The 25,888-nt window shown below is 51.5% G+C and overlaps 10 protein-coding genes across 10 annotated transcripts; 5 read left to right on the plus strand and 5 right to left on the minus strand.

The window, feature by feature from the left end:
* Positions 1-1,161: 1,161 nt before the first annotated feature.
* On the plus strand, positions 1,162-2,076 carry K489DRAFT_370422 (uncharacterized protein; the record flags this gene model as incomplete). The annotated part of the gene is made up of 3 exons (XM_033603132.1): positions 1,162-1,497; positions 1,638-1,805; positions 1,840-2,076. The coding sequence occupies 3 exons, from the start codon at positions 1,162-1,164 to the stop codon at positions 2,074-2,076; spliced, it is 741 nt and encodes a 246-aa protein (XP_033459838.1).
* A 684-nt stretch (positions 2,077-2,760) lies between these two features.
* Positions 2,761-4,094, minus strand: K489DRAFT_217066 (uncharacterized protein). The gene has a single exon (XM_033599701.1). The coding sequence runs from the start codon at positions 3,834-3,836 to the stop codon at positions 3,024-3,026; it is 813 nt and encodes a 270-aa protein (XP_033459839.1). The 5' UTR covers positions 3,837-4,094; the 3' UTR covers positions 2,761-3,023.
* A 375-nt stretch (positions 4,095-4,469) lies between these two features.
* Positions 4,470-8,173, plus strand: K489DRAFT_388699 (Vps54-domain-containing protein; the record flags this gene model as incomplete). The annotated part of the gene is made up of 8 exons (XM_033606438.1): positions 4,470-4,484; positions 5,108-5,128; positions 5,162-5,180; positions 5,214-5,278; positions 5,312-5,368; positions 5,390-5,630; positions 5,652-8,035; positions 8,063-8,173. The coding sequence occupies 8 exons, from the start codon at positions 4,470-4,472 to the stop codon at positions 8,171-8,173; spliced, it is 2,913 nt and encodes a 970-aa protein (XP_033459840.1).
* A 1,611-nt stretch (positions 8,174-9,784) lies between these two features.
* Positions 9,785-11,329, plus strand: K489DRAFT_380182 (uncharacterized protein). Its single transcript, XM_033604827.1, has 3 exons — positions 9,785-10,274; positions 10,328-11,081; positions 11,140-11,329. Exons 1-3 carry the CDS (start codon positions 10,217-10,219, stop codon positions 11,183-11,185), a joined length of 858 nt encoding a protein of 285 aa, XP_033459841.1. The 5' UTR covers positions 9,785-10,216; the 3' UTR covers positions 11,186-11,329.
* Positions 11,196-12,018, minus strand: K489DRAFT_380184 (uncharacterized protein). Its single transcript, XM_033604828.1, has one exon. The coding sequence runs from the start codon at positions 12,008-12,010 to the stop codon at positions 11,426-11,428; it is 585 nt and encodes a 194-aa protein (XP_033459842.1). The 5' UTR covers positions 12,011-12,018; the 3' UTR covers positions 11,196-11,425.
* Positions 12,019-15,310: 3,292 nt separating this feature from the next.
* On the plus strand, positions 15,311-17,137 carry K489DRAFT_217182 (uncharacterized protein). Its single transcript, XM_033599702.1, has 3 exons — positions 15,311-15,476; positions 15,731-15,788; positions 15,845-17,137. Exons 1-3 carry the CDS (start codon positions 15,469-15,471, stop codon positions 17,003-17,005), a joined length of 1,227 nt encoding a protein of 408 aa, XP_033459843.1. The 5' UTR covers positions 15,311-15,468; the 3' UTR covers positions 17,006-17,137.
* Positions 17,138-18,116: 979 nt separating this feature from the next.
* On the minus strand, positions 18,117-19,430 carry K489DRAFT_388702 (glycoside hydrolase family 64 protein; the record flags this gene model as incomplete). The annotated part of the gene is made up of 2 exons (XM_033606439.1): positions 18,117-18,963; positions 19,018-19,430. 2 exons carry the CDS (start codon positions 19,428-19,430, stop codon positions 18,117-18,119), a joined length of 1,260 nt encoding a protein of 419 aa, XP_033459844.1.
* A 936-nt stretch (positions 19,431-20,366) lies between these two features.
* K489DRAFT_401359 (esterase/lipase) lies at positions 20,367-21,403 on the plus strand (the record flags this gene model as incomplete). The annotated part of the gene is made up of 1 exon (XM_033607020.1): positions 20,367-21,403. Exon 1 carries the CDS (start codon positions 20,396-20,398, stop codon positions 21,401-21,403), a length of 1,008 nt encoding a protein of 335 aa, XP_033459845.1. The 5' UTR covers positions 20,367-20,395.
* Positions 21,404-21,486: 83 nt separating this feature from the next.
* On the minus strand, positions 21,487-22,296 carry K489DRAFT_380189 (mitochondrial import inner membrane translocase, subunit Tim17/22). The gene has a single exon (XM_033604829.1). It carries the CDS (start codon positions 22,270-22,272, stop codon positions 21,970-21,972), a length of 303 nt encoding a protein of 100 aa, XP_033459846.1. The 5' UTR covers positions 22,273-22,296; the 3' UTR covers positions 21,487-21,969.
* An 811-nt stretch (positions 22,297-23,107) lies between these two features.
* K489DRAFT_370431 (uncharacterized protein) lies at positions 23,108-24,577 on the minus strand (the record flags this gene model as incomplete). The annotated part of the gene is made up of 1 exon (XM_033603133.1): positions 23,108-24,577. One exon carries the CDS (start codon positions 24,575-24,577, stop codon positions 23,108-23,110), a length of 1,470 nt encoding a protein of 489 aa, XP_033459847.1.
* Between the last annotated feature and the right edge of the window lie 1,311 nt (positions 24,578-25,888).

Raw genomic sequence — 25,888 nt, forward strand, 5'->3', positions numbered from 1 at the left:
CATCAGCCGCGAAACGATTAAGAGGAAGAGAGAGAGAAGGGAAAAGTTTACACATCAACGCTCCACATCAACGAGCAAAAGCAAGTGTTTGGCAGAAGAGCAGGTAATTGAGGACAGGCTGGCAAACATCTGTCGAATTTACCTTGGAGAGTCGCTTTTTGCTCGGTCTTCGTGGAGGCTCTTCGAGGATTGCATCCGCATATGCCCACAAACACATCGCAGAAGATTGAAATCAATCATTGCAAGCGGAGCTTGCCAGTCCTTATATGCTCTGAGAAAAGCACATTGGCACGGGCAGCAAGTGAAAGGATCTGACTCTCCACCGATGACAGCCGATGACATCCAATCCCACCTGCGCTTGAACTGTATTAATTATTAGCCGCCTTCCGTCAGGGAGCTATCACACCTTTCACATGGATTATCTACATAGGCACCTAGAAATGAAACGACACCCATTTCGTTCCTTTCAAGGTTCAAAATGATCATCTTGTGCCTTGACTCAGATGCATCATCCGATCAAGCCCGAGGGCTTCTGGCATGGATTGAGCAACTTGTTTGTCACTCGTTGCAGAGGACGCACCGCAAGCAATCCGTTTTGCTGTGAATGTAAGCCATCTTCGCCCGTTCGCAATGAACCAATGCTGCCCGGGCATGAATGAAGACTGACGGGCGTTACGTGATTTGGAACATCCCGTTCAGATTGATGTTAACGGGAACTTCATGACAAGCGCTTCTCTTGCAGGTCTAAAGCCAATCCATATTTGTTCAAAGGTCCGATTTGACACATCCACAACGAAGCTGTTTTGAGTTTCACATCTGCCTTGTTGCAGTTGTGAATACCAAAGTGTGCCCAATGTTCCAAGCTTCTCAATGATGAGTTTCACAGGTGAGGGAGTCAACTTTCACCTGGGAATCTTGAAACACGCTAGATCGCGGTAGCTCGTGACCTTTGCTAGAGCGCCAAGGCACCTGGGCAGCTAGAGTTCGAGGCTGCAAACAAACTTACCGCTGAAAGTCGCCCGTGCGCCGTGCTTACCTCATGTGCTGCCCGATTGGAGCCCTCGACGCATTGACTGCAGCTTGCTCGAACATCAAAGCTGGACGACTTCATTGTGCATTCTGTCAAGATCCATAAACGGACCTGTGCGCGCCACAGTCAGAATGCTTCAACGAAGTGCTTGCAGAGCCACTTCCACCCTTGGCCGGCGGTCGCCAGCCGTGCTGCGATTCTCTTACAGCACCACCGTGACTGGCAACACTGTCCCGGCAAATGATCCCGAATCTCGAGAACGTCCTGCTCCCGCCTCTGTCACCAATGCCACCCCAACCAGCCCTCGCGGTGCGCAAGCACATGCGCTACAGGAGACTCCGGAAGCTGGTGAAGCAAAGCGAGTGATGCAGGCACCTAACCGAGCTGCAACCTGGAGCCGGAGTCAGCAACCTCGAGAGCAGGCCATGGTTGGTCCGCGATTTGAGCAGACCATCATGGAGGACCAAGTACGTTGATTCCGTTGCATCACACTGTTTCAATCCGGCAGCGAAAAGAGTACGGGAAAAATGGAAGAGCAAAGTAGCCGACCGAGCGTATTGGGTAGAACAAAGTGCATCTTTTCTGACGAGATTTGTTACAACTATAGCCTCGGCCTCTGGCTGCCATCGATTTGATTCACCAGCAACCTGTCACCTGGACGAATAAGCGCGTAGTGTCGTGCGATGGCGGCGGCGGACCATTGGGTCACCCGCGCATCTTCATCAATGTCGACAAGCCCAAGATCTGCTGGTGTACATATTGTGGTCTTCCATTCGTAAGTTCCATATTGAGTCCCTCATCTATAAAAGCTGTCTAGCAGTGTCACACTCGAGCGGTTCGAGCATTTGGTTGATATTGAACTCTGGCAGGCCCACGAGCACCACCGAAAACATCTTCAGAGTCTGCCATCGACATCATATCCTCTGGAGCCTACTACAGGCAACGCAGCACAAATCCCAGCGGCTCATTACGGCAGTGGCTCTGCCTCAACCGGTTCCACAACCGATTTCCAATCCAACACCGGAAAGCCTTACGAGCAAAGATAGACCAGCCTGAATCCCCTTTTGTATATGTAGGCATTATACAAGAATCGAAACCTTTTCACGTACCAAGAAGCATCTTTGAGCATACACACGCCACTGGAACTTCGCTGAAATATTCGCAAGCCTTGTCACGGTTCAAGCGAGGCTGCGCGTCGCGAAGAATGTCGAACTCCCAGCCATGATCCATCCCACACCTCGAGTCGTATGTCTGCTGTGAATTCTCCATCTGCGCAATCACCGCTTTCCGCCGTGTTATGAGTGCTTAAACTTTTCGAAGCATGGTAGCGATTTGCTCTTCCTCGCTTGCTCCGTTTCCAAACGTGCAGCAACTTCGAGCATCATCTGTATATTGTTAATCGTCGAGAAGGTTAGCATAACCTGTGTTATGATTCCCGCGTTGCTGGCCATGACCACCGAATCCATTTCCTGAGTTGAATCCGCTTGCACCTCGGCCACGATAACCACCGCGATTGCCAGCGAAGCGCGCTCCACCCTCGAACCTGCCTCGTCCTGCACCACTTGCACGCTCCAGGTCTGCGTTTATAACCCCTGCGCCGGACATGCCAAATTTGCCGCGTCGTGCCAAGCGTGGCACACCGTCGTAGCCGAGAGCACCTCTCAAAAATCGAGCATCTAGATCACGGATCGTGGTAATGTCCTCCTTTACCAATGCAGCATAATTGAGCGAGCGAACGTTCACAGCAGAATCCGACTTGTCGTCATCGTCCACATACTCACGTTGAGTGGGTATCACGTTTCCCAGCTCGTCAATATCCGCAATCCCGGACGCCGCAGTGAATCGACGCGTCAAGCGTGTGGCTGTAGTGTACGTTGTAATGATGTCCCTCTTGGTTTGTTCCGAAGACCTTTGTCCTGCACTGAAGTGTTAGATTGCAACAAGAGCCGGAACGTGATTCGTATGAAAATGCTGCACCTCATCGTGACAGTCATCACGAAAACGCACCTGCATTTTGAAGCAATAAGCCGTTCTGAAGCCCACCAGCTCGAAGCGGGAACCCACGAATTCTTCGTAGAAACAGACCATTCATCGCTGGTAGAATGTCCCATGATGCCGAAGGGTGATCAGGAAGGTGATGTCGGCTCGGCAAGACCTTGTCGAGGCTAATGGCGTCCAGAACGGCGACAGAAGCAACCACATCGATCTCTTGATCCAGCTTCAGCTCCTCTGCCACTTGGTCGATGTCCTTGTGAACGTGAGATTCGATGGCCGTTTTGAGTGAGTCCAATTCTTGCGGAGCAAAGATGCCACGTTTGATCCAATTTGGCATGAGCACATTTACGATATGCCCGTCAATATCTGGCGTATCATTTCTGTATGCAGCCTGCGCTGGGGGGACAGCTGCCAGTTGGGTAAGAATGATGAGATGATGCTTAAGCTCATAAATAATAGACGTCCGATCAATGAGCGGCAGCTCCTTTCGCGGGATCTCTAGCTGCGAAGGGAACATCGTAGCCAGCACATCGCTCAGAACATTGAGCATATTGAGACGCTTCCTCTGTGCGGCGAGGGCTGGGGCTTCGTTTGGTACGGACTTGCTGCGATCACCAGGCTTATGGGATGCTTTCGACCTTTCAAACCGATTCCCTGACGTTGGAAGGACTCCGTCCTGAAATGCTCTGCTTAGTGTTACGAAGAAGGTGTGGAACAGATGAGTCCGCTCGGAGGAAGGCAGAATGTAGTCTATGATCCATATTTTGGCACGCTGTAAGGCAGGCGGTGAGTAGATCGTCGCCAAAGGCATCGGAGTCCTTCGATTCGGCTTCACAAACCTGGATATCCTTGGGCGCACCTGTATTGAGGGCTACAAATAGAGCATCAATGAGCATCTTCACCGGTCTCTCAGGTGGCATTGCGTTCTTGGCTGTCATGGCTGTGACAAAGTGCTGCCGAGCCACTCTGATTGACTCTCCATCGTCAAATAACGGAGCCATTGTGCGGTTCAAAGATTGCAAGCCAGATGAGAAGGTTGTGAGACGCGGACTCAACGCCGATTGGAGATCTCGTGTATTTCCTCTGTAGAGTTGTTCGTTTGGTGCACAACTGCATCTGACAATAGCAAGTGGTAGTTTCAATGATCTACGTCCGCTTTTCTGCCGAGTCTACGATCATCTTAATGAATTGTGGATGAGCCACGATCGACGCATTGGCATATGCCGGGCTTGTGCTTGCAATCGGAGTGCTTGCAGACAGAGCGCAATCTGCGCGAAGGCGGCTTGATGGATCTTGGATTGCACACGAAGAATTCTCCGTACGACCATGTGTGCAGTGAAATTGAGTGCGCCTAGATATTCCGGAGAACAATTTTCGCAACCGTCATCAACGTCAGACGTTCTGAGCAACCTCAAGCTTGCACTCCTGGATGCTAGTCCACAGCATGACACGGTGGCATGTGGAGGACCCAGAAAAGGGCAAATCTTGCTATGACCTACCTGGCAAAATTTTGCCCTGAGTTTTGTCCCCAGCGTGGTTGGGCACATTCTTTCTCTCAGAACTGAGTTACGGCCCGGACGGCCCGACAACTTTGGTGCGGCGCGCAGCCAAATTCCAGAAGCACCTACAGGCACATGGGTATGTCCCTAGGTGCCGTCGAATATCTGTCACGTTGCGAACTTAGGCCGATGCCATTCGTAGATCTCTCAAATAATTACAACCAGATCAGCTTGGCGCGCAGTTGTCGCGATCTACAGCGCTACGAACGCAGCTCCAGTATCGACAGCAAAAATCTGTGATCGGTGTTGTGCCATTGCGAATATGGAACAGCAGCTCATGGTTCGGTCAATGAAGTGAATTCGGGTCACGAACGGCCCTCCAATGGCTTCGCCATTCTCATCCCGATCCTCTTTGGTGGATCCTTTCTCGACCAACGCTTTACAAGGTGCGAATGCGACAGAGAGTTCTAGTCGCCAACCATCGACAAATAGATATCGACCCAGAAGAGGCAGCACTGCAAGCATTGCATCGATAAGCTCTCTGGGTTCAGTTGGCGGGAACTTGGATATTCCTTCATTCAAGGGCAGCAATGCTGTTCGAGAAGTTAGCGAAAATGCGATATCAACATTGCTTCAGCCGCCGATCGTGCGCACTGGTCTTGTACCCACGGCCTTCAGCTCCGCGGCAGCTACAGGATATAAAGCACCAACGACGAAAGATATTCCGCCGGTGACACTGACCAACATCGCCCATGTCCCGCCGGAGAATTTCAATCAATATCTGGAGCGAATCGGACCATTGTTTGAGACGTTTCAGCGCGGAAGAGCGGATGCCGAGCAGGCTGTATGGGCCAAAAGGGACAAGTCGACAGACGGAGGAGATCGTGGATCAACGGCAGCAGAACCTGGACGTGGTCGAGACCTGTCCATGTCTCCTGCTGCTCGTAGGCCATCTTCACTCTCAAAAACAATGTCTCCTGCTGGTCGGCCATCGCAACCGGCTCGGCGGGGATCTGGACAATCGAGACGAAATCGGAACGAACCGACACCTTTGTCGACGATCCCTGGAGTCTACTTCGACGAAGCCTTTCGTCTGGAGAACCCGCGTATATTCGACGTGGTTTCAGAACGCGCTGAGATCGTCCGGCCGCTGAGCCATGCGGAGCAAAACCCAGCAAACGGTTCAGCTCAGGCGCCTCGCAAGGCGCTTGCGACGAATGCGATACTCCAAGAGAAGCTGAGTTGGTACATGGACACCGTGGAAGTGCATCTGATCAATAGCATAAGCACGGCTAGCAGTGGGTTTTTCGCAGCCTTGGGCTCACTGAAAGGACTACAGACAGAAGCCGAGCAGAGCATAGCCAAAATACAGCGCCTACGAGATGATCTGCATCGGCTCGATCAAGACGTGGCGATTTCCGGCCTTGAAATTGTGACCAAGAAGCGCAGACGCGAGAATGTGCGAAGGCTAGGCAAAGCTGCCGCACAGGTACAGCGCGTTGTAGACAACGTGCGAACAGCGGATGAGCTAGTCGAGTGCGAGCGGTATGATGACGCTGCAGATCAGATGGATCGTGTTGGGAGACTTGTGCGTGGAAAGGTGGAACCAGGAGCGCCATCGGAAGATCTTATAGATCTGCGGCAGTTGAAAGCGTTGCAAGGCCTGGAGTCCGGATTGCAAGAACTTCAATTGCGCATAGGGTCGGGTTTCTCCAGCCGTTTTACGAAGACGCTACTGTCGGACATTCGTCAACATGTCGAGAAAGTCCCGTCGACGGAGACCTTGAAACGGCTTTCGCGCCAACGAGGCATTCCTCCAACCTACATGGAATCGAACGAAGACTTCCGCAAAGAACTGTTGAATGCTCTCAATGGACTTGCCAGAGCGGGTCATACCGCTCCAGCTACTGCAGCGTATCGTGAAGCTGTGAACCGGGAGATGAAATCTTTGATTCGCAAGCACATGCCGAGTAGCAATGACGACGATGCTGATAGCATGGTTTCGATATCGACTCGGGGCGGCCGACAACTAACACAGCAAGATAAAAGCAGTATACTAGCCCGAAACCTGCGCGCCTTGGACCCCGAGGATGCGGAAGATCTTCTTGCCAAGGTGTATTGCTCCATATCGGAAGCTTTGCGTCGGGTGTCTACTCAAACAAAGATCCTGCTAGATGTCACCAGCAGCGTTAACGAGTCCGAGCCTCGATCGCCACCGAGGATCAACAGTCTAGCTTCCGTAGACAGTAAAGGGATGAATGGATCTCCGAAAGCAGCAGTACGGCCGAGCGTGCAGGAGGATCTATCACAGGCATTGGACATGTCGAGCCTGCTAGGTCAAGCCGTGGATACCGCACAATTACAGATTACTCGTGTCCTGAAAGTTCGCAACGAGCAGATTATTCGTCTGTCAAGAGATTCGTTCCTCCGCTATTTCACTTTAAATCGCCTATTTGCGGATGAATGCGAGGCGGTCAGTGGTCGTGGAGGTAGCCAATTGAAGACGATCATCAATGCGCAAATCTCTGGCTTCGTCCAGGTACTCGGCACGACTGAAACGGAGCGCATTGCCAATCTTTTACACGCTGATACATGGAACGCCGAGGACTTCAGCGAGACAGACAATGTATACTTACAGCGTATTCTCGTATCGATGAGCACAGATCCGCCAGAGTGGACAACAGGTTTGACGCCGATCTGGGAGTCCGTGAAACCGTCTACAGCAAATGATACGGAAGCTGCGAAGAACAACGCGCTTGAGGCACAAACAACTAACGGAACGACACCAGCGGCGAAATCGCAAGTGAAAGCAGCGTACATCGATGACAATCGCTACATTCTGGTATCATCTGCTGCCTCGCTGCTTAGCACAGTCGATATGTTCCTCTCACTGACAGCCACATTCCCAACCATAACACCTCAGATTGCGACATGTTTACTGGAAGTGCTCCGCATGTTCAATTCGCGGTCCTGTCAATTGATCTTGGGTGCCGGCGCTAGAGCAGAAGGAGGCCTGAAGACCATCACTACCAAGCACCTCGCTTTGGCGAGTCAGGCCCTCAGTTTCGTCATTGCTTTGATTCCATATATGCGCGAATGTGTGCGCCGTCACACTCCCGGAGGACAAGCAGCAGCGCTCACTGATTTTGACAAGACCAAGCGCTTGTACCAGGATCACCAGACTGAGATTCACGACAAACTTGTGGAAATCATGACCTCGCGGTCGCAGACTCACGCCCGCGCTATGCGAGCTATCAACTACGATGCGATTGATACGACGGAGGAGAAGGCCTCGCCATACATGGAGACCCTCACGAAAGAGACTCTTACCCTACAGCGCGTATTGGGCAGGCATTTGAGCGAGATGTACGTTGGTCTCATCATGCAACAGATCTTCCAGAGCTACAAGGAGCAGTGGACGAAGACCTTCTCTGAAGCAGACGTGAAAACGCCCGAGGGTCAGAAGCGACTACTGCGGGATGCTAATGCCCTCGATGCGCGCTTGGGCAAAGTTGATGGCTTTGGACAGATCGGCCAGGATATTGTGGCGATAGTCAAGGCTAAGATGACGGATGCGCCGAAGCCAAACGAAGGTCAGGCTGAGACAGCAGGCACGACAACAGAGAGCACAGTCGCCGAAGCTGGGTGAGGTACGCTGTCACAACACCTTGCCGGCCTCGCCTTGGATCACCGACATTTACAAATCCTCGGTCATGCCGTGTCGACTATCATTAAGAGGCTGCCAGACTGTCCGCAAGTGGCTGAGCAGCGTGCGGCGAGCCCGAGCTGCCCACGTGCCGAAATTAGTGCATTCGATGCAAGCGTGCAGAACTCCCCTGGTTGACACCTGCCCAGGTGATCATTCAAATCCATCCAGGCATGGAGCCTGTCATATCCGATTGGGTCAGATATGTCTGCAATTCAGGAGGCACACGCCTCCAAGCGTGACATAAGTGTACTAGGCTGCAACGTCGCCAAGATGCAAGGGTGGGATAACCACCACTGTGTACTGGCCAAACGCTTTGTTTCGGCACATCGGCATAACCACAAGAAAAATGCTGGAACTCCAGGGCTGCAAGCACCAGTGCAAGTCAGTCAGCGCGGGCGCATGAGTGATGGTTGGATGATAGAATGTAGTCAAGATTGACGATGATCCCGCTCCTCAAGCAAGTCGTCTGAAGCTGACACAGCATTATGCATGTGATGACACCTAATCTCACACAAACTTTCAAACTTTCGCCTATTTTCGTCAGTCGCCCGTCGCGAGACGTGTCTGAAGCGCAGTCCCGTCGTATTAATCACTCCGGCTCCTTACGTGACGATTTGGCAGTCTCTACGACACGCCTGTGTAATCTTCGGGACCCCAGAGGCCAGAGGGCAGCATTGTTGGCGTGGGTGTGTGCACCTGCAGCAGATAAAATAAAATGGCGAAGGTAAAGGGCATCAATTGGCTATCCAGCAGCATCATGAGGACAGACTGGGCGGTCAGTTTGACCGGTCTTTGAAGGCTTCTGGATATCTGACCTGACGTACCTGTGTTGTACCAGGGACATGTTATCACCTTGCTGATCACGCCTATTTACTGGGTTGTATACTTGAGAGGACCTCGAGAGCCTTCGATCGGGTGCATGGCCCCTTTGGTAGTTACATGAGCAAACTTACCTCCCACCTACCTAGGTAAGTGGTAGGCAGTTATTGTTATGATTATGTGCATACGAGGTATATCATCACATTTCAGAGCCATCTGCACGCTTGATACCGTTTGCGGGGATGACGTAGCTGCAGCGATCGCCTGTGAGGTTTCCTGACATCGGAACCGGCTGCTGCAACAGGTGCTCTCCACTTCCTGCAGGTGATGCCCATAGAGATTCCGACGTTGTGATGTGTCTGAGGCAGTTACGGCTGACTTGTGGCTTCGTGTGATTGTGATTGCTCTCGGGCGCCCACCTCTTCCGCCAGGTGCATATGCAAGGGTATCTACCAATGAGATGGCATCATTTCTGCCATCACGGGTAACAGTATCGGTACTTATTACTGTGCTTCATGGCCAGCCAAGCTTCCAAGGTTCTTCACGTTTGACTGTATTCTGGTCCGGTGTGATGTCCGAGAAGCAAAGAAATTACGTAGCATGTACATTGTACAACGACTGCAGTTTCTAAGCTGCTCGAGTCCGTATGGCACCTGATGATGCCCATCTACTCATTTAGCTATGCTGAATATATATAACCATACTGTAGTCTCGTGAGGTATCCGCTCAGATCTCATCACAACGTTACATCCCAATTTCAGGGATCATTAGACGGTCGGAGGCAGAGGCAGCGATTGACGCCGCACCAATCGCAAGCACATGCATGTGCTGTCCGCCAGCGCAAGGAAGTCGTCAAGATCTGATATCATTATTTTGAACCCTTCCGTCCACATTCCAGCCACCTCAAAATCTTCTCTTCTCTAACATAATTGCTCACCCCCTCTCAAACGCTTAATCGCCGCCGAACAAATCCTCCACACCACTGAAACTTCATTGCTGCGAGCGGAGAGAGACATCCGACGTCGTCCAGATAAACGGTCGTGCCCCACCCACGGCCAGCGAAGCGTTGTACATTGGGTCAGGATTGCGGGTCACACGATCATTTCGACACTGTCATATTTCACAACACAACCACCATAAGATCACAGACGTCTCTAGTAAATCATGGCGCAAGTAGCATCCCCTCATCATTCTCCCTCATCGGCTCCGCGCCGACCAAAAGGTAGGGGACCGTGTCATTCTCAGACCCGAGTCCTGATCTAACAGCACCTTCAGGAATTCTCAAGAATTCAAGCTCCTTTTATAACTCACCGCCGGACACGCGCATGAGCCCGACATCAGAGAAGCCGAACTTCACATCGATCGAGAAGTCGCCCGATGGCGCCCAGCGACCCGGTCTGCCGCACCAGATGTCGGAGAAAGAGATTGTGCAGATGAACACAGAGATCAACGCAGGCGAAGCTGGTCAGCGTCGCAACAGCAGTAACCCTCGTGCAAGCCTGGGCCAACGACAATCGTCGCAAGGCAGCAATTCTGGGCGCTCAGATGGCGAGGTCGACGAAAGTGGAACGCGCTTGAAGTGGGACGAGGCCAATCTCTACCTCAATGAAGGTCAGATGGGCGGCAAGATGAAGATCGACGAGCCCAAGACACCATTCGCGAAGAACTACGACCCCACGGAGGACGAGGACGACGAAGTGGAGACTTTGAATGCGCAAGAAATTGCAGTGGATGAGCTGGACATGAACAAGACACGCAAGACTGGAAGATCGGGCTCAGGAGCTGGCGCCAAAATGGCTGACATCCCGGGCCTCGACCTGGGCGAGCCCCAGCTGGAGCCTGCGGTACCGACGGAGGGCGGTGCCGAGCGCAAAGTCCATGTCGATAGTGACTACATGGACGTGGACGGCAGCCGCCATGGAGAGGAGGACACCACTGATATGACCAGCGAGGAGAGGGAAAAGCACAAGAAGTTTGAGGAGATGCGCAAGAAGCACTACGAGATGAAGAACATCAAGGATCTACTCGGGTAAGTCGCATTACACCTGCCTCTGTTCATCACGACTATGCTAATCCCATGTGTGCAGCCACCCGGATGCCGTTGACGCCATGGAGGACGATGGGGATGAATGACAGAGTAGTCCCATCCAACTTGTGAAGGACCTCACTACCGCGAACCTCGACATTGAGGAGCAGCCATTTGACGGCTACGACGGACGAATTTGACGCATATTCACGACAGGGCATGTATTGGTGTTTTTTTTGGGGCGGCAGCGCGGCGCATTCAGCCAGCATATTTTGTAATGATGAGACCGACCAAAAATGATTGATCACGGGTCAATGCTGTCCAGGAGTGTACATACTTGCACAACATTAGCTTGCAAGAGGAGACAGTGACGATGATGCTGAAGACCATTCCGATTCAGGTTTATGCCTGTATTGCGCCACCTTTCTGCTTCCAAAGTAGCAATGCCGGTATCCGTTCCACTTCCCTCCTCGCCCAGGTCTCGATCTATGCCCTCGTGTTCTGACGACGGAGTCGATGGGAATATACATCACGAGAACACACATAATCCATGCAAGCGAGTTCACACCCCCATCTCCACTTCCCGCAGCGGTCAGAATGCCCCAGACGCAGCCGAATGAGATACTGCATCGAACTCTGGAAGCTGCTGTACAGCATCGATCGGGCAATCGGGACCGACCACCCGGCCTCGATCCGGCGGTGATGCCTGATTGAATGACCTGTCCAGCTGTACATGTATGAATGAGAAACAGCTCTGCGAAATAATGACGAGACGACAACGAGGAGGTTACACGCCTGATATGGTGCGTCCGAGGAACCCACGCCAAGTCTGCAGCTCGGCTGTGCGCGTGAAGAGTCAAAGGTACGATTTGTGGAAGTACTGTGTTGCAGTTTCTCGAGGAAAGTTGGATGGATGCCCAGGTGGACTGCATGATGTTTGTCCGGGCCCTAGACAAACAATGGCCTGTGTTGGAAAGGGAGAGAACGGAATTCCATCATCCCCATTCGGTCTCGCCATCTATGTTCGTGATTGTGGATGATTATTACCCACTCGTTCTGATGGTGATTTGATGTTGTCATTATCAACAAGCACAACGGTGTGAGCTCTCTTATCTAGGCGCAAATGTGCCCCTCTTCTGCTCACCACCGCTCCCTGAGCAATCCACGACCCTGCCCTGGCGCAGGTGGACATCAATTTCCAGCCCATCAAATGCCATCATGTCCCCCCGCACTGGCTGTTACGCCCATTGACCACGGCGGGAGTCGTTTGCACCTGAGATGGGCATCGCATGGCCGCCCGGTATGCGCAATGTCAAAGATCAAGCCTTTCGGCCGCTGTATCACACGAGAGACAACCTTGGAAAGATGAATATCTGTGCTTCTGCGCCGTGTAACGATGCATGGACGGTCCCACGGCCGTTGTTCCAGCAGCGAAACGCCGCTGCGAACGAAGACAAGGACGTCTGCCCGCCCGAGAGGCAACAAAGCAGCCCCTCGGAAGGCCTTGACCGAATGCTGTTTGTCCATTTTTCCAAGGGCACGGATCGGCATGGCTTGCTCCACCCACTCTCGAGGCGCATCGTGTGATGCTTTTCTTGTGTTGACGTGGGGTTCAATCCGTCTACACATCTCACTTTCACAGTCTGGACCTTCCCTCGAGGAAGCATCAACAGTACGGGAAAGCTTTCCCCTGCAGGTGGACACAGAACAGCTGGGACAATGTGATTGTGGTCGCTCCTGTGACGCCATCGCTGCTGCAGTGGGTAGTGGGACGTGACGACAGGCCCCATCGTGGCTGCTCGCCATCCCGCGCCTATTATGCGAGTCATAATTTAACCTCTTCTTCTTCTGCTTCTGCTTCTTCTTCTTTGTTCCCTGTTCAATTCTTGCACCCTTGCAGGTCATCCATCCAAATTGTCCATCTAGGATGGGGAGTGGAAACCTGCACTATCCCGTGCCTAGCCGCCATTCGCTCATCGAGGAAAAGACCGAGGCGCATTAACCTCGTCGCCATCCTCGAGCTCGACTGCGGACATGCACGAACATGCAACTACCCAGACGTGCGCCGCACCGAATGCTTTGTAAGATGAATCATCCGCACTATCTTTTCAGTAACGCGGGGCACGTGAGTGCGGTCCACACGGGGGTGCGGTCCACAACTTCGAAGTGCGTTGTATTCAAGAATGAATATCTTAATAAAATGTAGCTCTGTAGACTTCAATTTGGAGCTAATAACACATCAATACTGTCTTCTATGCTACACAAGTTCTGGCTGTATGAGCTGTTGATCTGCATTTGCTACACCTCGTTGTCCGCTTGGCAGGCCTTGGCATCTCTTCTAGTATTTGCTCTTCTATCTCTTCTTTCTCTATTAATTGTTGGATTGCTTGGACTGACAAAGCATTCTCTGATAGTAATGACTTCCTCTTCCTTGATTTGCGTATATGTATTGCAGTATTAGCTGCTTCTAGATCCGTGACTCGTGATTGAAGAAGAGCTGCTGAAGTTGCTATCATTTGAGCTCCTTTGGAAAGTTGATTCAAGGCCTCAAATATTGGGGTAGGAGAACTACTCTAATGCCTTTCAAGCCTTTGCTTAATGAATGTAGCTTGTTGATCAACTTCTTGAGTAGTCTTGGGAGTCTTTGCACACCACGAGCCTTGTGAAAGTGGTCGCGGAGGTGATAGAAGTATCGGGTCCAAGGAAGATAATACAACTTCAGGGTCGAAGGGGTACAGACCAGAGCCTTTGAAGCCTGCTTGGATATTGTATGATGTTATTGTATCGATATATGCTGCGTGAAGCGTCGCTATGAAGGTACTCTTGTCAATATGGAAGATATAGTTGCGAATCAAGCTTTGAGTCTTTTTGGAGTAGGCTTGCTTCAATGGGCCGAAACAACTAACATCAAGCGGCTGTAGCATATGCGACGTATGAGACGGCATCCACAAAAGGACAATATTGTTATTTTCGCAGAAAGAAGTGAACTCTGGCGTTGTGTGGCTCCCATGGTTGTCCAGAATTAACAGCCGCTTGCTGCCAATTGTCTTTGACTTTGTGTGTTTATCAAAGTGAGAGACCCATTGTAGTCCAATTTGATCGCTTGTCCAGCCTTTTGGACTTGCTATAAACATCCATGTTGAAGGCAAGCCTTCACAAAGCCATCTATTGTTGACTTCCTTGCCTTTAAAGATAATAAAGGGTGGTATAGCTGATCCATCTGCACAAGCTCCTTGGATAACTGTAACCCACTCAGTACCTGTAGGTTTGATTTGCTTTGGACGGCCCTGTTTCTCGATAGAAGTGACTACTTTAGAGGTAGATATCTGTCCTAATTGGAAGCCAGTCTCATCGAAGTTATACATGTCTTGAGGTAATATACCATGCTTGTTAATTGTGTTGCGTACAAGAGCGAACCAGCCTTTGACGACTTCTGGAGTCTCACACAATCTTCTTTGGCATTCATAAGTCCTTCCAAGTTTGATTGTCAAGGCAGGAGTACGTTTGATGAATGTGCTAGTCCAATTGCGACCAACTGGTGGACCTCCCTTGGCTTGGCAGATAGCATTGGCCATTGACTGCACTAGGCCTGTAGTTGGAGACAATCCTTGAGAATCTAGCTTGAGTATGTCTTGAAGAAGAACCTCTTCCTCTATAGGAGTGAGCTTCATGTTCTGTGGTATGTATTCTTCTCGAGAAGGCGTTCCTTGAAGTCTACGAAGCAATGTAGTTTTGGAGACTCTATACACTTTTGCAGCAGCATTTGCTGAGCCAATCGCGCCTGATCTGATAGCTGATAAAGCAAGCAATATGCTCCCTTCATTTGGGCTTGTATGGACTCGTTTTGATGGTGCCATTGCGTGTTGAAGTGGACGCGTTGATATTCTTAGAAGTTGTGGACCGCACCCCCGTGTGGACCGCACTCACGTGCCCCGCGTTAGCTCGGAACATTGGATAGAGTGCGCCGACATCATCCGCGCGAGCCATACAACACGCCTGACTAAACTCCAATGGTGGGTTTTCCGTGGAATCATGTGCTGGCAGATGCTTGCTGCCCGTGGTTTCCTCCTAAACCTCCACTATTCCTGCAGTGGCGTGGATCTCGACCAATAGCTTTGTTCCGTGTGTGCTGGTCCAATGAAAGTTCCGGCGCGAGGATGCAAGATAAGGGTAGAGTCATACTACACGCTGCCATTGCTATTACAATACTGTAGAAACATGCATTGAACGATCGCTGAATCACAAAACGTTCGCTCCGAACCTAAAAGTGACATTCGCTTACGCACCATCGCATATATGTTCACTGCCATCGAACAAGTAACATTTACTTGATTAACTGCATCTCATCCGGCGCCATCGAAATTTCCAATACATCGGATACGTCGCGACAATGGCAACGTAAGAAAGCTGTCTCGTTCGCTAGAATAGCAAACGATCGTTCCACTCTCAGACCCGGGCATTGTGGTTGACACTACATTTGCATACCCCATCACATATACATGGTTGCTTTGAAATGAGAGCGCACCGAGTACAAGCACACAGATACACACGGTCCAAGTACTAATCGCGGTCACGCACCTTCCGATTGATATCTGCCCTCGAACAGAGGACATACTTCCACCATAATCTCTAACCTCTGGCACGATTCAAAGTATGAATTACCCGTTTCCGGCCTCTAGTCTTCTATTGAATGCACAGATCGGATTCCTAGTAAGCCAATCCCATCATTTCATCGATCGAATCTCTCGTTAATCAAGGAATATCAGAACACACACCTTGCGCTGATACACATCCCTCGGGAATCCTTTCCGCTATTTGTCCAATCGATCTTACATCTCATTCTCCACAACGATCGCCGTGATGAAGACGGCCATGTGGTAGAACCTTCGCGACCATGGAGCCACTGGCATCCGTTTGTGAACATCTCCCTGACTCCGAGCGGCTGCTCCGTGCTTTGCCCCCGGGAATCGGCTCAGGCGTTGTTTGCTCCATCGATAGCTCAGCTCTCCTCAGATCTGCCGCAAGTAGCTTCGATCAGCACCGAGGACTATTCGGCCATTCACATTGGCGGCGAGGGCCTTGACGCCGGTCAAAGAGTGCTAGATTTGACGAGCCCGTTGGCCCTCGCTGGCATCCCAATCTTCTTCATCACGAGCTACTATTGTGACTACATCATCGTGCCTCATAGCGCCCGAGCCAGAGTCATCCATGCCCTGGAGGAGCAAGGATTCGTCTTCGAAGCAGATCCGAAGGATGGCGAGGCCGGGCAAATGACCAATCCGGCATCTCCTCTCCTTCATCCCCATCACCGGCATGGTTCGTCATCGTCGTCGTTCGATTTTCTCCCGCGTGGTGTTGGCACGCCGCCACCGGCTAATGCCGATGAGCTTCAAGCAAAGACATTCAAGACGCTTGCCAGGAACAATATCACACCGGATGTAGATCCAACACTTCGGCTGATCACTTGCGCTGGTATGAAGGACAATGCAAGTTACAACTCAGACGCAGCCTTCAATACATCTGAAACCGCCCTTCGCCATGGGCTTGTCCTGTGCTTGACCTCTCTACCACCCCCGAGATTTCTATCAATAACCCTCAACGACAACGAATCCACATCGCTCACGCTGGAGAAGGAACTGCTACGCTTCTTCCCGGACAACGGCGAGGATATCCTGCTCGGCAACAACGGGCAGGAACAAATCCCCATCACTTTGGATCTGAAGGATTTGCCGCTCGAGAGTACCGGCATTGTATGTGGCGTGGCAGGCCGTCTCAACGACGGAATGAAAAGCCGCGTGAGTCCCGAAACTTTCAACCTGAGCTATTTGAGCACGGCGAAGGCGGGACATGTCATTGTGTATGAACATGAGCTGGAAGATGCGATGACGGCCTTCCGGGGCGGCCAGGCCACACAAAACTCGGATTGATGTTGAAGCCGAGCATGCTGGCAGTGAGAATAATGCTCGCCCAATTATTTTGTCAATCTCAGAATTGTTGAGATGGTTCGAAGTTCCGCCGCGGTGAACAATTGTACAACATTCCTTCCACATGTCGCATAGTTGGAAAAGGAAATCTTGAGTTGTTTTGTTTTTTTCGCGCATGGGACGTTGAAGTCCTCTCATTGTCATTCGCACACAATGTGCTAGCATTTGGTCACATCAGTTCGTGTATTCATTCTTGCTCTCCCATATCAATGACCGCGTTTGCGATAGACGAATTCTCGTGTCCAGGATGCCACGCCAAAATTGAGCGTGATCCGCGCGCCATAAGTGGTGCTTCCCTGTTGCAACATTTCTTCGGGAGGAGAGCTCATTTGATCGAGCTCGATCAATTCCCAATCGCTATCGTCAAGTTCGAGATCAGATCGGATGATTGGATCGGTTGCATCGCACGAGGAACGGCTTTCGAACGATTGTGCCAGATGCGTCTCGATCTCACGCTTCAAGGAATCTCTAGGTAGTCCTGCAAAATCGTTTTCGACGGATATGAATATTTGGGATGGTCTTGCTGTTCTTGGTGAGACGGCAGGTGATGATGTCGCTCTCAAGCCTTCGAACAGCGCAATCCGGCTCGAGACAGGATCCCGAGCTGGCGTGGCGTTGAGACCCCCGGACATATTGTTCCTTTGCTCTATTGATGGAAGCTGCAAATACCAGGAATAATACCAGTAATGGACGAGCGAAAGATTTTTGAATGACAGTGCGAAGATTAATTCGCGAGCTACATCCCAAGGTTGCTTTGGCGCATCAATGTCTCTGAGGGGACTCCAGGCAACCAAATTGTCGGCACAAAATTTTGTCCTCGGCGATGAAAAGTAGCAACTACACAGCCACAACAATTTTGTTCGAAAATAAAAGTCAACCGCGAAGACAGAATGACGATAGCAAATTCGTCGGTCTTACTGCTTGGAGTGATAGATGCGACGTGTGATGGAATGACACTGTATTCCTCCAGGAGTCAGAGCATGGTCAAGTTGGTCTTGGGACTAAGAACGGGTCGTGACTGGTCAATTCATCCGACATACAACAAGTTGAACATCTAACGCAGGAGCTTCTGCTTCAAGCCTTGAAGCAGCTTGCCCTTCAAGCTGTCTCTTTTATCACCGTTTCCCGGCGCAGCAGATGTTGTTGCCGCACTTGGTGCCTCTTCTGGTTTCGCTGTCGCAGGAGCGCCATCATTGGCGGCAGCCGACTTGCCACCTACAGTCACGGTGAACACGGTAGGATCCCCAGCATTGACCTTCCCCGATTGATCTTCTGGGCCCTTCACACAGTCGTCGTATGCATAGGCATAACCTTTCTTATCAATGTTGTGTTGATGGACAAGCCTGGCATAGTGGTTCGTCGGGTCTTGTGTGTAGAAAGTGTCGGGAGTGCTGGGCTGCTCGTCTGTTACTAGATACGTCGAACGAACGAAACCAGACGCCAGGCGAGGGATGATCGCGTTGCGGACCGGCGATGATCCAGTGGTAAACGGGCCGCTATTGCATCCGAAGATGTCTGCGGTGCTGGGCTTCTGGAAGGCCTCCTTTCCTATCACGAGGTCGCCCTTGCTGTTGACATGCGCATCAAGAACTCCTTGACCGGCCTGTGTATCAAGCTTGAAATTGGAGCCCTTGCTGTACTTCTTCCACACTTCCTCGACATATGGCTCGTAGTATCCGCTGAAGTTTGCACCCACCGCACCGCCATGGGTTGCGTTTAGGATACGCAACACTCGATCATCGTCGCGTACCACTAATTTGTCCCAGGGCTTGTTGTCCTTCTTTGCTTGTTCGACAAGATCATCCGCCATGCGATCTATTCCATCGGGCGCCATCCCAGAGACAGTTTGGACTTTGCCAGATCTCTCCTTCAAAGTGAGGGCAATAGGTATTCTCGGCACACTGTTGATATGTAAGCAAATAAATCCACTTCGACCTCCACATAGCTTCACTCACAAGTCGACGTAGCTGATGTTTGCGTAGAGCTGCCCGGGATCCAAGGTGAATTCACAGAAGCCAAAGCTGACCTTGGCATTGGGATCGGATGGATTAAGGACTGATGGCTCTACCAGAGCTGGTCCTGGGTTGAGCAAAAAGGTGAGAGGTCCTTCCGATATCCAAATCCGCCCACCGGCAATCTGTGGAATTGTGATGTTGGTGGCACCACCAGGTGCTCCCAAGGCTATAGCACAGTCTTCTCCCAATGGTGACAAGATCTTTGATGGACTCTTGGGAAAGTATACGTCCTTTCCGTTGGACTTTATGAGACAACGCTTCCCACTATGCTGAATGGCGATCCCCGTCACATACGCGAACAGGTTTGCACTGTCGCTGTCATTCTTCAGCACGATCTCGAGAGAGTTGGGCATTGTGAGTGATGCACAAGTCGAAGATGGTCACCTGTTCTGTCTGATATTGGTGATGAATGTGATTTAAGATCTCGAAGATATTTCGCCTTTGAATGATATCTCACAGTGATGACTTGTTACTCGGAGCCTGACGCAATCGATATATCTGCCTGCTGTCACTCCACAGACCGTTGAAAGTGAAGGGAGTAAGTTTTTCAAGATTGGTGGTGTATATCTCTTGGTACCTGTACGCTGATGACTTCATGCACTGATGTGTGCCCAGGTGGCATGTTGAACAACACTCCAGCGATGGACTACCTATTGTACTCAACTTTGCAGGCACAACGCGACATAATCATCCGCATTTCAGGCTTAAAATTCACGCTCGCACGTGGGAGACACGTTGAGCTCCACCGGTTCGCTGCCATTCGCATCTGCAGGGCACATTTTCGCATGGTTGGCATTATTTGTTGTGTGCCCAGGTGGTGAAGGAACTGCTCGTCCAGATCCTGTTTATGGTTGGACGTGTGGCATGACATCATGGTGGATTGCGCCCCTCGTGGACGCGTTCAAACACGTTCAGGTGTCTCGATGACTGAACTTATAGTCGTCTCCAGCTCGCATAGTGAGAAACTAGTCCAGCTCATCTCGATATCGATTTCACCATGTCGGAGACTCCTGCTCAGGCTCAACCTGGGCGGCTTCGCAGTGTGCATAGCACAAAAGCCACGCTCGGGAGTCGGAACACGATCGATCAGATCTCTCGCCCTATTTGCTAAGCGCGGACGCCACTGATGACCAGCCTGCTCATCACGATCTACAATTCTATCAACGGGTGCGCAGATGTACCCGGGAATACTTCGAACGAAAGTCCGCCAGAGCGATCTTTTAACCATGCTTTCGTCACAAATCGATCAGACATCGCCAGTTGCTAGACTTTGTCGGGGCGGTTGAGATATTCCCAGTGCAGCAAACGATCCCGAACCATGGCCAACGCGACCACCGCGGCGGCGGCGGCGTCGTCTATCAACGTCGTACAGCGTACAGACCGATCCATCGCAATGTTCTTAATGCAACATGTTATGAAACCGCTCAAACCAGTCCTCATTACCAAGCCAAAGCCACTGCCCGCGGGATCACCTGTCCTAGAGATTAACAAAAGCGTGTCGAAACAATGCGACGTACACGAGCGAAAGGTCGATGACATTCATATCTACGATATCACACGTAAAACTTCCCTCTCGTCGCATACGTCTGCCGACGCGCCACCGCAGCGACCTACGAAACGCATTTACTATTTCGCCGGAGGAGGATGGCAGTCGCCGCCCACCAGCGAGCACTGGAAAGTGATCGGAGAAATCGCATCGCGACTGCCGGACGCTGTGGTCTCTCTCGTGAGCTACCCCCTCGCTCCCAATAGTGCCGCGCCGGTCGCCTTCCCTCAACTCATGAGTTTGTATGCCACCATCCTCAAAGATGCCGAAGAAGCGCAGGAGGAAGTTATTCTCGCAGGAGATTCCGCCGGCGGTAATATCATCCTAGCCATCACTCTGCATGCTCTATCCGAAGACCCCGAATGCCGCTGTCCCAAGGCGCTGCTTGCGATCGCACCTTCAACTGACCTCGGACGCGATAATCCCGACATACAGGCTCTGGAGAAACACGACCCGTTGCTTCGGATTCCCTTTATCGCCGACACGGCGGCCTCCTGGCGAGGGGAATGGGATGCCAAGGATCCTCGTGTGTCTCCGTTGTTCGCCGATGTGGCGCCTTTGGCACGTCGAGGTGTAAAGGTCCATGGCGTGACCGGTGGCTACGACATATTGTCCCCCGATGGAATCCTTTTCCGCAACAAGTGCAGAGATGCCGGTGTGGTCGGCGAGTGGCTTCACTGGGAGAAAGAAATGCATTGCTTCTTTCTTGCATTCCCGTTCAAGTTGAAGGAGAGTGTGCAGGCTGTGGATTGGATAATAGATATCTTGCGAAGATCGTGAGTGCTAGATAAAGAGTGTCAGGCCGAGTGGGGGTTATCGTTCGCGCGACTTCGGGTGCCATTTCGATGTGACAAGTTCACGGTATACTAAAAATTAATTGGAGATCGCCGCATGATTAAGATATGAGAAAGTGGACGCGGACTCGACCGTGTCACAATTGAATCCAACTGCCGAAACATTCAATAACATCCATTAGCAAGACCTGGAAAATAGTCTCTAGGAAGGAGCACAAAGATAGGAGTAAATCTATCGTGAGATTGATAGTCTCTCCTTTACAGAACATCAAGCGTAACAGACCTGACAGCTAAGAGCCGCTCAGAGTCGAGTTTTCTTCCAGCACAAACGCCACGGGCTCGTCCACCCGTTTCCCATATGTTACAATAATATTTCACACAGTTCCCAAACGCCAACGCCCACAATCACCGCGCTCTGTAGCATGCTCTTGCAAATGTTTCAGTCTCTCGTCTCGACGTTCACCTGTCGAATTTCCCACCAAAATGTCCGACTCTTGACCAGTCGATTCCCGACTCAGACATGGCGCATCCGTATGGTAATCGCATCCTTTTTCAGATAATCGGATCCGCCGCCTTATCATCGCTCGGCATCCTCATATACGCATCGATCGCCGCCGAAAACGCCGCGAAACCCGCACATCCCACCGCCGCCGCCTGCGGACCCGCCGACCTCGCCAGGAAGCCTCCCGTGAAACACCCGGCCGCAACGCCGTTTGCGAGGTCGCTCTTCGCCCGGAAGCCCTCGATCGCACACTCAGATCCGGCATAGATGCCACCGATGTACCCAAAGTTCTTCGCCGACGACCACGCCGATTTGCCCATGTCTTTGAAACCCGCCTTGATCTGTTCGCGCATGGGAATCGTCGGTGCCGAGCCGGGGGCGCCGGCGCCCATGGGAGTGTCGTAGCGCATCGAGGCCATGAACAGGCCGAAGAGGCCGCCGAGGCCGAAACCCATTACGCCGGAAATGGCCATTTTCGCGGGACAGAGTTCCATCGCATGTGACATCTGAATGTTGGAAAGAAATTGCCGCGTTAGATTTGTCCGTAAATGTCGTCTTCTCTGTTTCGCGACGGGACTTACGTATTTGATCATCATCTGCTCCTGCATTTTGGCAGGATCCATGCCTGCGGCCGCCGCGCCGGGCATCTGGAACCCTGGGAACGACATGCTCGACGTCGTCGGATGGAATGGTCGCTGATGAGATGATATGCACAATTCGAGCACGAACAGAGAACCGGGTCGTCGTCGCGATAGAATGCACTGTCCCGCTTGTATGGAAATTATTAACACAGGACGGTATGGCCGACTCGGGAGTGTTGGGCAGGCCATTCCGAATGCGGAAAGATGCGACTTTTTGGCCGCAGGGAACAGTTTCAGGGTCGCGAGAACATCACCACTGCCGACTTCCCCTGCGACATAGACCCTCGTGAACTGAAAATCGACATGCATGATAAGGCCTTCGTGGTCATTTCGGGGGCAGTTATAGTGCTGTCGTTACCTTAATGATTCACCCTAATCTGTCATAATGGAGCTACAAACTTCCTCTATGATCCATCTTGCATTTGTTCATCTTCGTCATACATACCATGAGAATCCCGTTCAAACGCCAAAATACGAAATCTCGGACCGTGAAAAGTAAGAGAAAAGGCTGCCGTTCCTGTACCCGCAAAGGTCGTCATTTCCACATCTAGTCTTTCTTTAGATCTCCCGTTTTATCATCATTATCCTCCGTTGTAGTGGGGCTCAATGACTTTTCCCACTCTCGCATCAATGTGCTGGCGGTCCGCTGCAAAGCGCCAGGTCCCAATTTGCTCAATACTGGCCATGGAATCAAGTCTTTGTCGATGAATTCGCTGCTGTCAGGGTTCGTGCTTGTGCTTGTCCTCGGACTTGCCGAGACGGTGGATGGAGCTGTGTTCGTTTCTGACGCCATATCTGATGAGTGACGAGATTGTCTAGGACTGTCGTTCCAGGTCTCCCACGAGTCATCCTCCTCTGTGACTGCTTGCGGTGAACTAGGGGATGCAGCGTTCTGAGCCGAGGGCGTTACGCTTGTGATTGTTGGTGCGTTTTCTGGGAGATTCTCGGCCCAGAATGTGGTGTCTGCCAAATCCGGCAAAGCAGACGATTTGTTTCCAGGACTGGGGCGTTTTGTGTCCGTACTCGATGTTGGAGAGGCCAGCGAACTCCGAGACGAGGATTGCAAATTGTTCTTGCTACCTTGTTTCCGGGGTGCGCGTAAGGTCTGTGTCGAGCCTTTCCGCGGGATGGTGGGTTGTGTAGCTTCTTCTCCAACCGTCGCCTGCCGGATGTCTTCCCAGAAGGTGATTAAGCCATCTTTGAAATCCGCTGCGAATTTCTTTCCTGTGCGGATGAACAACTCGTGGTCGATCGCATGGTCCAGGAGATTGATTCCAAGGTCAATTCCTGGGGACAGTGGCCCCGGTTGCTCTCTCGGAGAAACTGTGTCTGAAGAGACCTTGCTTGCGTCAGAACTGCCAGGGCTCTCGTCGGGAGATATTTCAGTGGAAGTCGTTGGCTGCAAGGAGAGCTTGCTCAGATCGACGTTTGTAGCAAGCAAGGACAGTTTCCGCGTGTGCCGCGAGCCAGAAAAGACGGTTCGATTGCTAGGCTTGTTCGCCTGCAAAAGTGCTTTGCGTCGCTCCAATGCCTTTTGGGCTCTGACGCTGGCATCACTCGTCTCCATGTCGTCCAGAGCCACCAGCGGCGTTGCTGGTGCGTCCGGCGAGCTTGCGGCTGGCGCCTCATCCAATCTTTTCTTCTTAATCTCCTCATGCCTAGCCCATTGCTTCTTCAATCTGCTGAGATCCACTTCTGCACGGTGGAGATCCTCACGCAATTCCAAGACTTTGCGTTCTTGCGCCGCAAGAGCGGTCAAGAAACATCCGGTTGTAGTGGTCCCGGTCGAGTTTACATCCCGGTTGGTGGGAAAAGCAACGGGTTGCTCGCGCAAAGCTGTCAATTGCATTGGAAAGTGGACTGAATTTCGACTTCGTTTCGTGGTGGATGAAAAGTCTGCAGCGGCCGACATAGTCCTGCTATGTGATTGAAGACTGCGTCTACCGGCCGACAGAGTCGTATCGACCATCTCGACCGGCGAGGCTAGGAAGTCTGCGTTGTAGAGTTCGGAATTCATGTTTCCAAGTTGCTCTCCTTCAAGGAAGAATCGGTGAGGAGCCGCAGGAATGCTCAGGTTGGCGCAAAGATACGACCAGCAACAGTGAATGAATCACCACATGCGAATGTACTGGTCAACAAGATCCACACTGGAGAAGGGTTGGAAGATGGATATGCAAGACACGTGCGAGGGGGATGTTGCGGACAGGAACCACGGTAGCATAAGAATAGAGTACAGTAGTGCTGGGCGAAGGGTGGACGGACGTCAACGCCATGGTTTGTTGGGTGTGCGAGCGGGTTCGTCAGGGCTCCCCGCAAGTCATCATCATTGGTCGCTAGGGTCCTCCGGGTTTCTGTGCGTTTTTGCTGCTGTCTGTGCCATCTTCACCAAGAACACCCGTCGCGCTGCAGCAATTTCGTTTTTTTCCATGCATTTCTCTACCTGCTGAACAATTCGTTAGACTACAGTACAAAGGGGATTGAGGTATCACGTTGGTACAATAAACATCACACTGTAATGATAAAGCAGTGCTTATGTCGAAAGTGGCACACCTGGGCATGGATCAGGAGAATCTCTCCCCAGATGGCGTTTGATTACAGCCCTGGAGGACATTGTTCTTGCCAAATTTGGCCCCTGGTTACCAAGCGATGTACCTGCAGTGTGAGATAGCAACACACCTGGCCAGCAATACAGCACGGTAATTACGGCTGTCAGCGCATCGCGTGTCTCTCTCGAGTTTCCTACAATGTCGAGTGCTGGGCTGCTACTGTATACTGTATACTGCATACTGTATAGGCGTGGTATAATATAGGTATAATTGTCATCCACTTGATGTGATGAACTACTGTCCAGGCGTATATAACAATAACACAGTCCGGTGGACACGCACGCACCCGGGCAGTTAGCGATGTGCAAAACATCACGAGGTATACTACTCGCCGGACCCGCCCATCAATCTCAACGTCTTTTGAGGGAGTTCAGTTCCAGTTCAGTTCACATCGGCCATCAACCAAGCAAGCTCTTTGTCTCATGGCATGTATGGCATTCATACACGTGAGGGTGTATCGTCGTCTACTCCTTATTATCCCTTACCCAACGCTTCCGACTAGTCATGCTGCCCACAACCGCCTGGGCGAACAACCAATCATCACAACACCCGCAGCTTTTAAAATACTGTAATGATACCTAGGTGTTCCAAGGTTAATGAACGTACGGACCCCTTCCGTTGAGCACGAGTCACCACCACCGTGGCTTCCATTCCAACCTTGGAAGGTTTCCTCCATTCTCAGCCCTGGCCTGGGTTCACGTGCGAGGCAGTAACAGTAATAA

This window comes from Dissoconium aciculare, assembly GCF_010015565.1.
Source record: "Dissoconium aciculare CBS 342.82 unplaced genomic scaffold K489scaffold_6, whole genome shotgun sequence".
NCBI classification, from domain to species: Eukaryota; Fungi; Ascomycota; class Dothideomycetes; order Mycosphaerellales; family Dissoconiaceae; genus Dissoconium; species Dissoconium aciculare.

Bases quoted from the DNA above. Each gene is read 5' to 3' on its own strand.
- K489DRAFT_217066 (XM_033599701.1), bottom strand. From the start codon at position 3,836: ATGCCTTTGGCGACGATCTACTCACCGCCTGCCTTACAGCGTGCCAAA.
- K489DRAFT_380182 (XM_033604827.1), top strand. From the start codon at position 10,217: ATGGCGCAAGTAGCATCCCCTCATCATTCTCCCTCATCGGCTCCGCGC. The intron at 10,275-10,327 runs GTAGGGGACCGT...CAGCACCTTCAG, and splicing joins GGCTCCGCGCCGACCAAAAG to GAATTCTCAAGAATTCAAGC. The intron at 11,082-11,139 runs GTAAGTCGCATT...CCATGTGTGCAG, and splicing joins AACATCAAGGATCTACTCGG to CCACCCGGATGCCGTTGACG.
- K489DRAFT_380184 (XM_033604828.1), bottom strand. From the start codon at position 12,010: ATGCAGTCCACCTGGGCATCCATCCAACTTTCCTCGAGAAACTGCAAC.
- K489DRAFT_217182 (XM_033599702.1), top strand. The intron at 15,789-15,844 runs GTAAGCCAATCC...AAGGAATATCAG, and splicing joins ATGCACAGATCGGATTCCTA to AACACACACCTTGCGCTGAT.
- K489DRAFT_380189 (XM_033604829.1), bottom strand. From the start codon at position 22,272: ATGCGCGAACAGATCAAGGCGGGTTTCAAAGACATGGGCAAATCGGCG.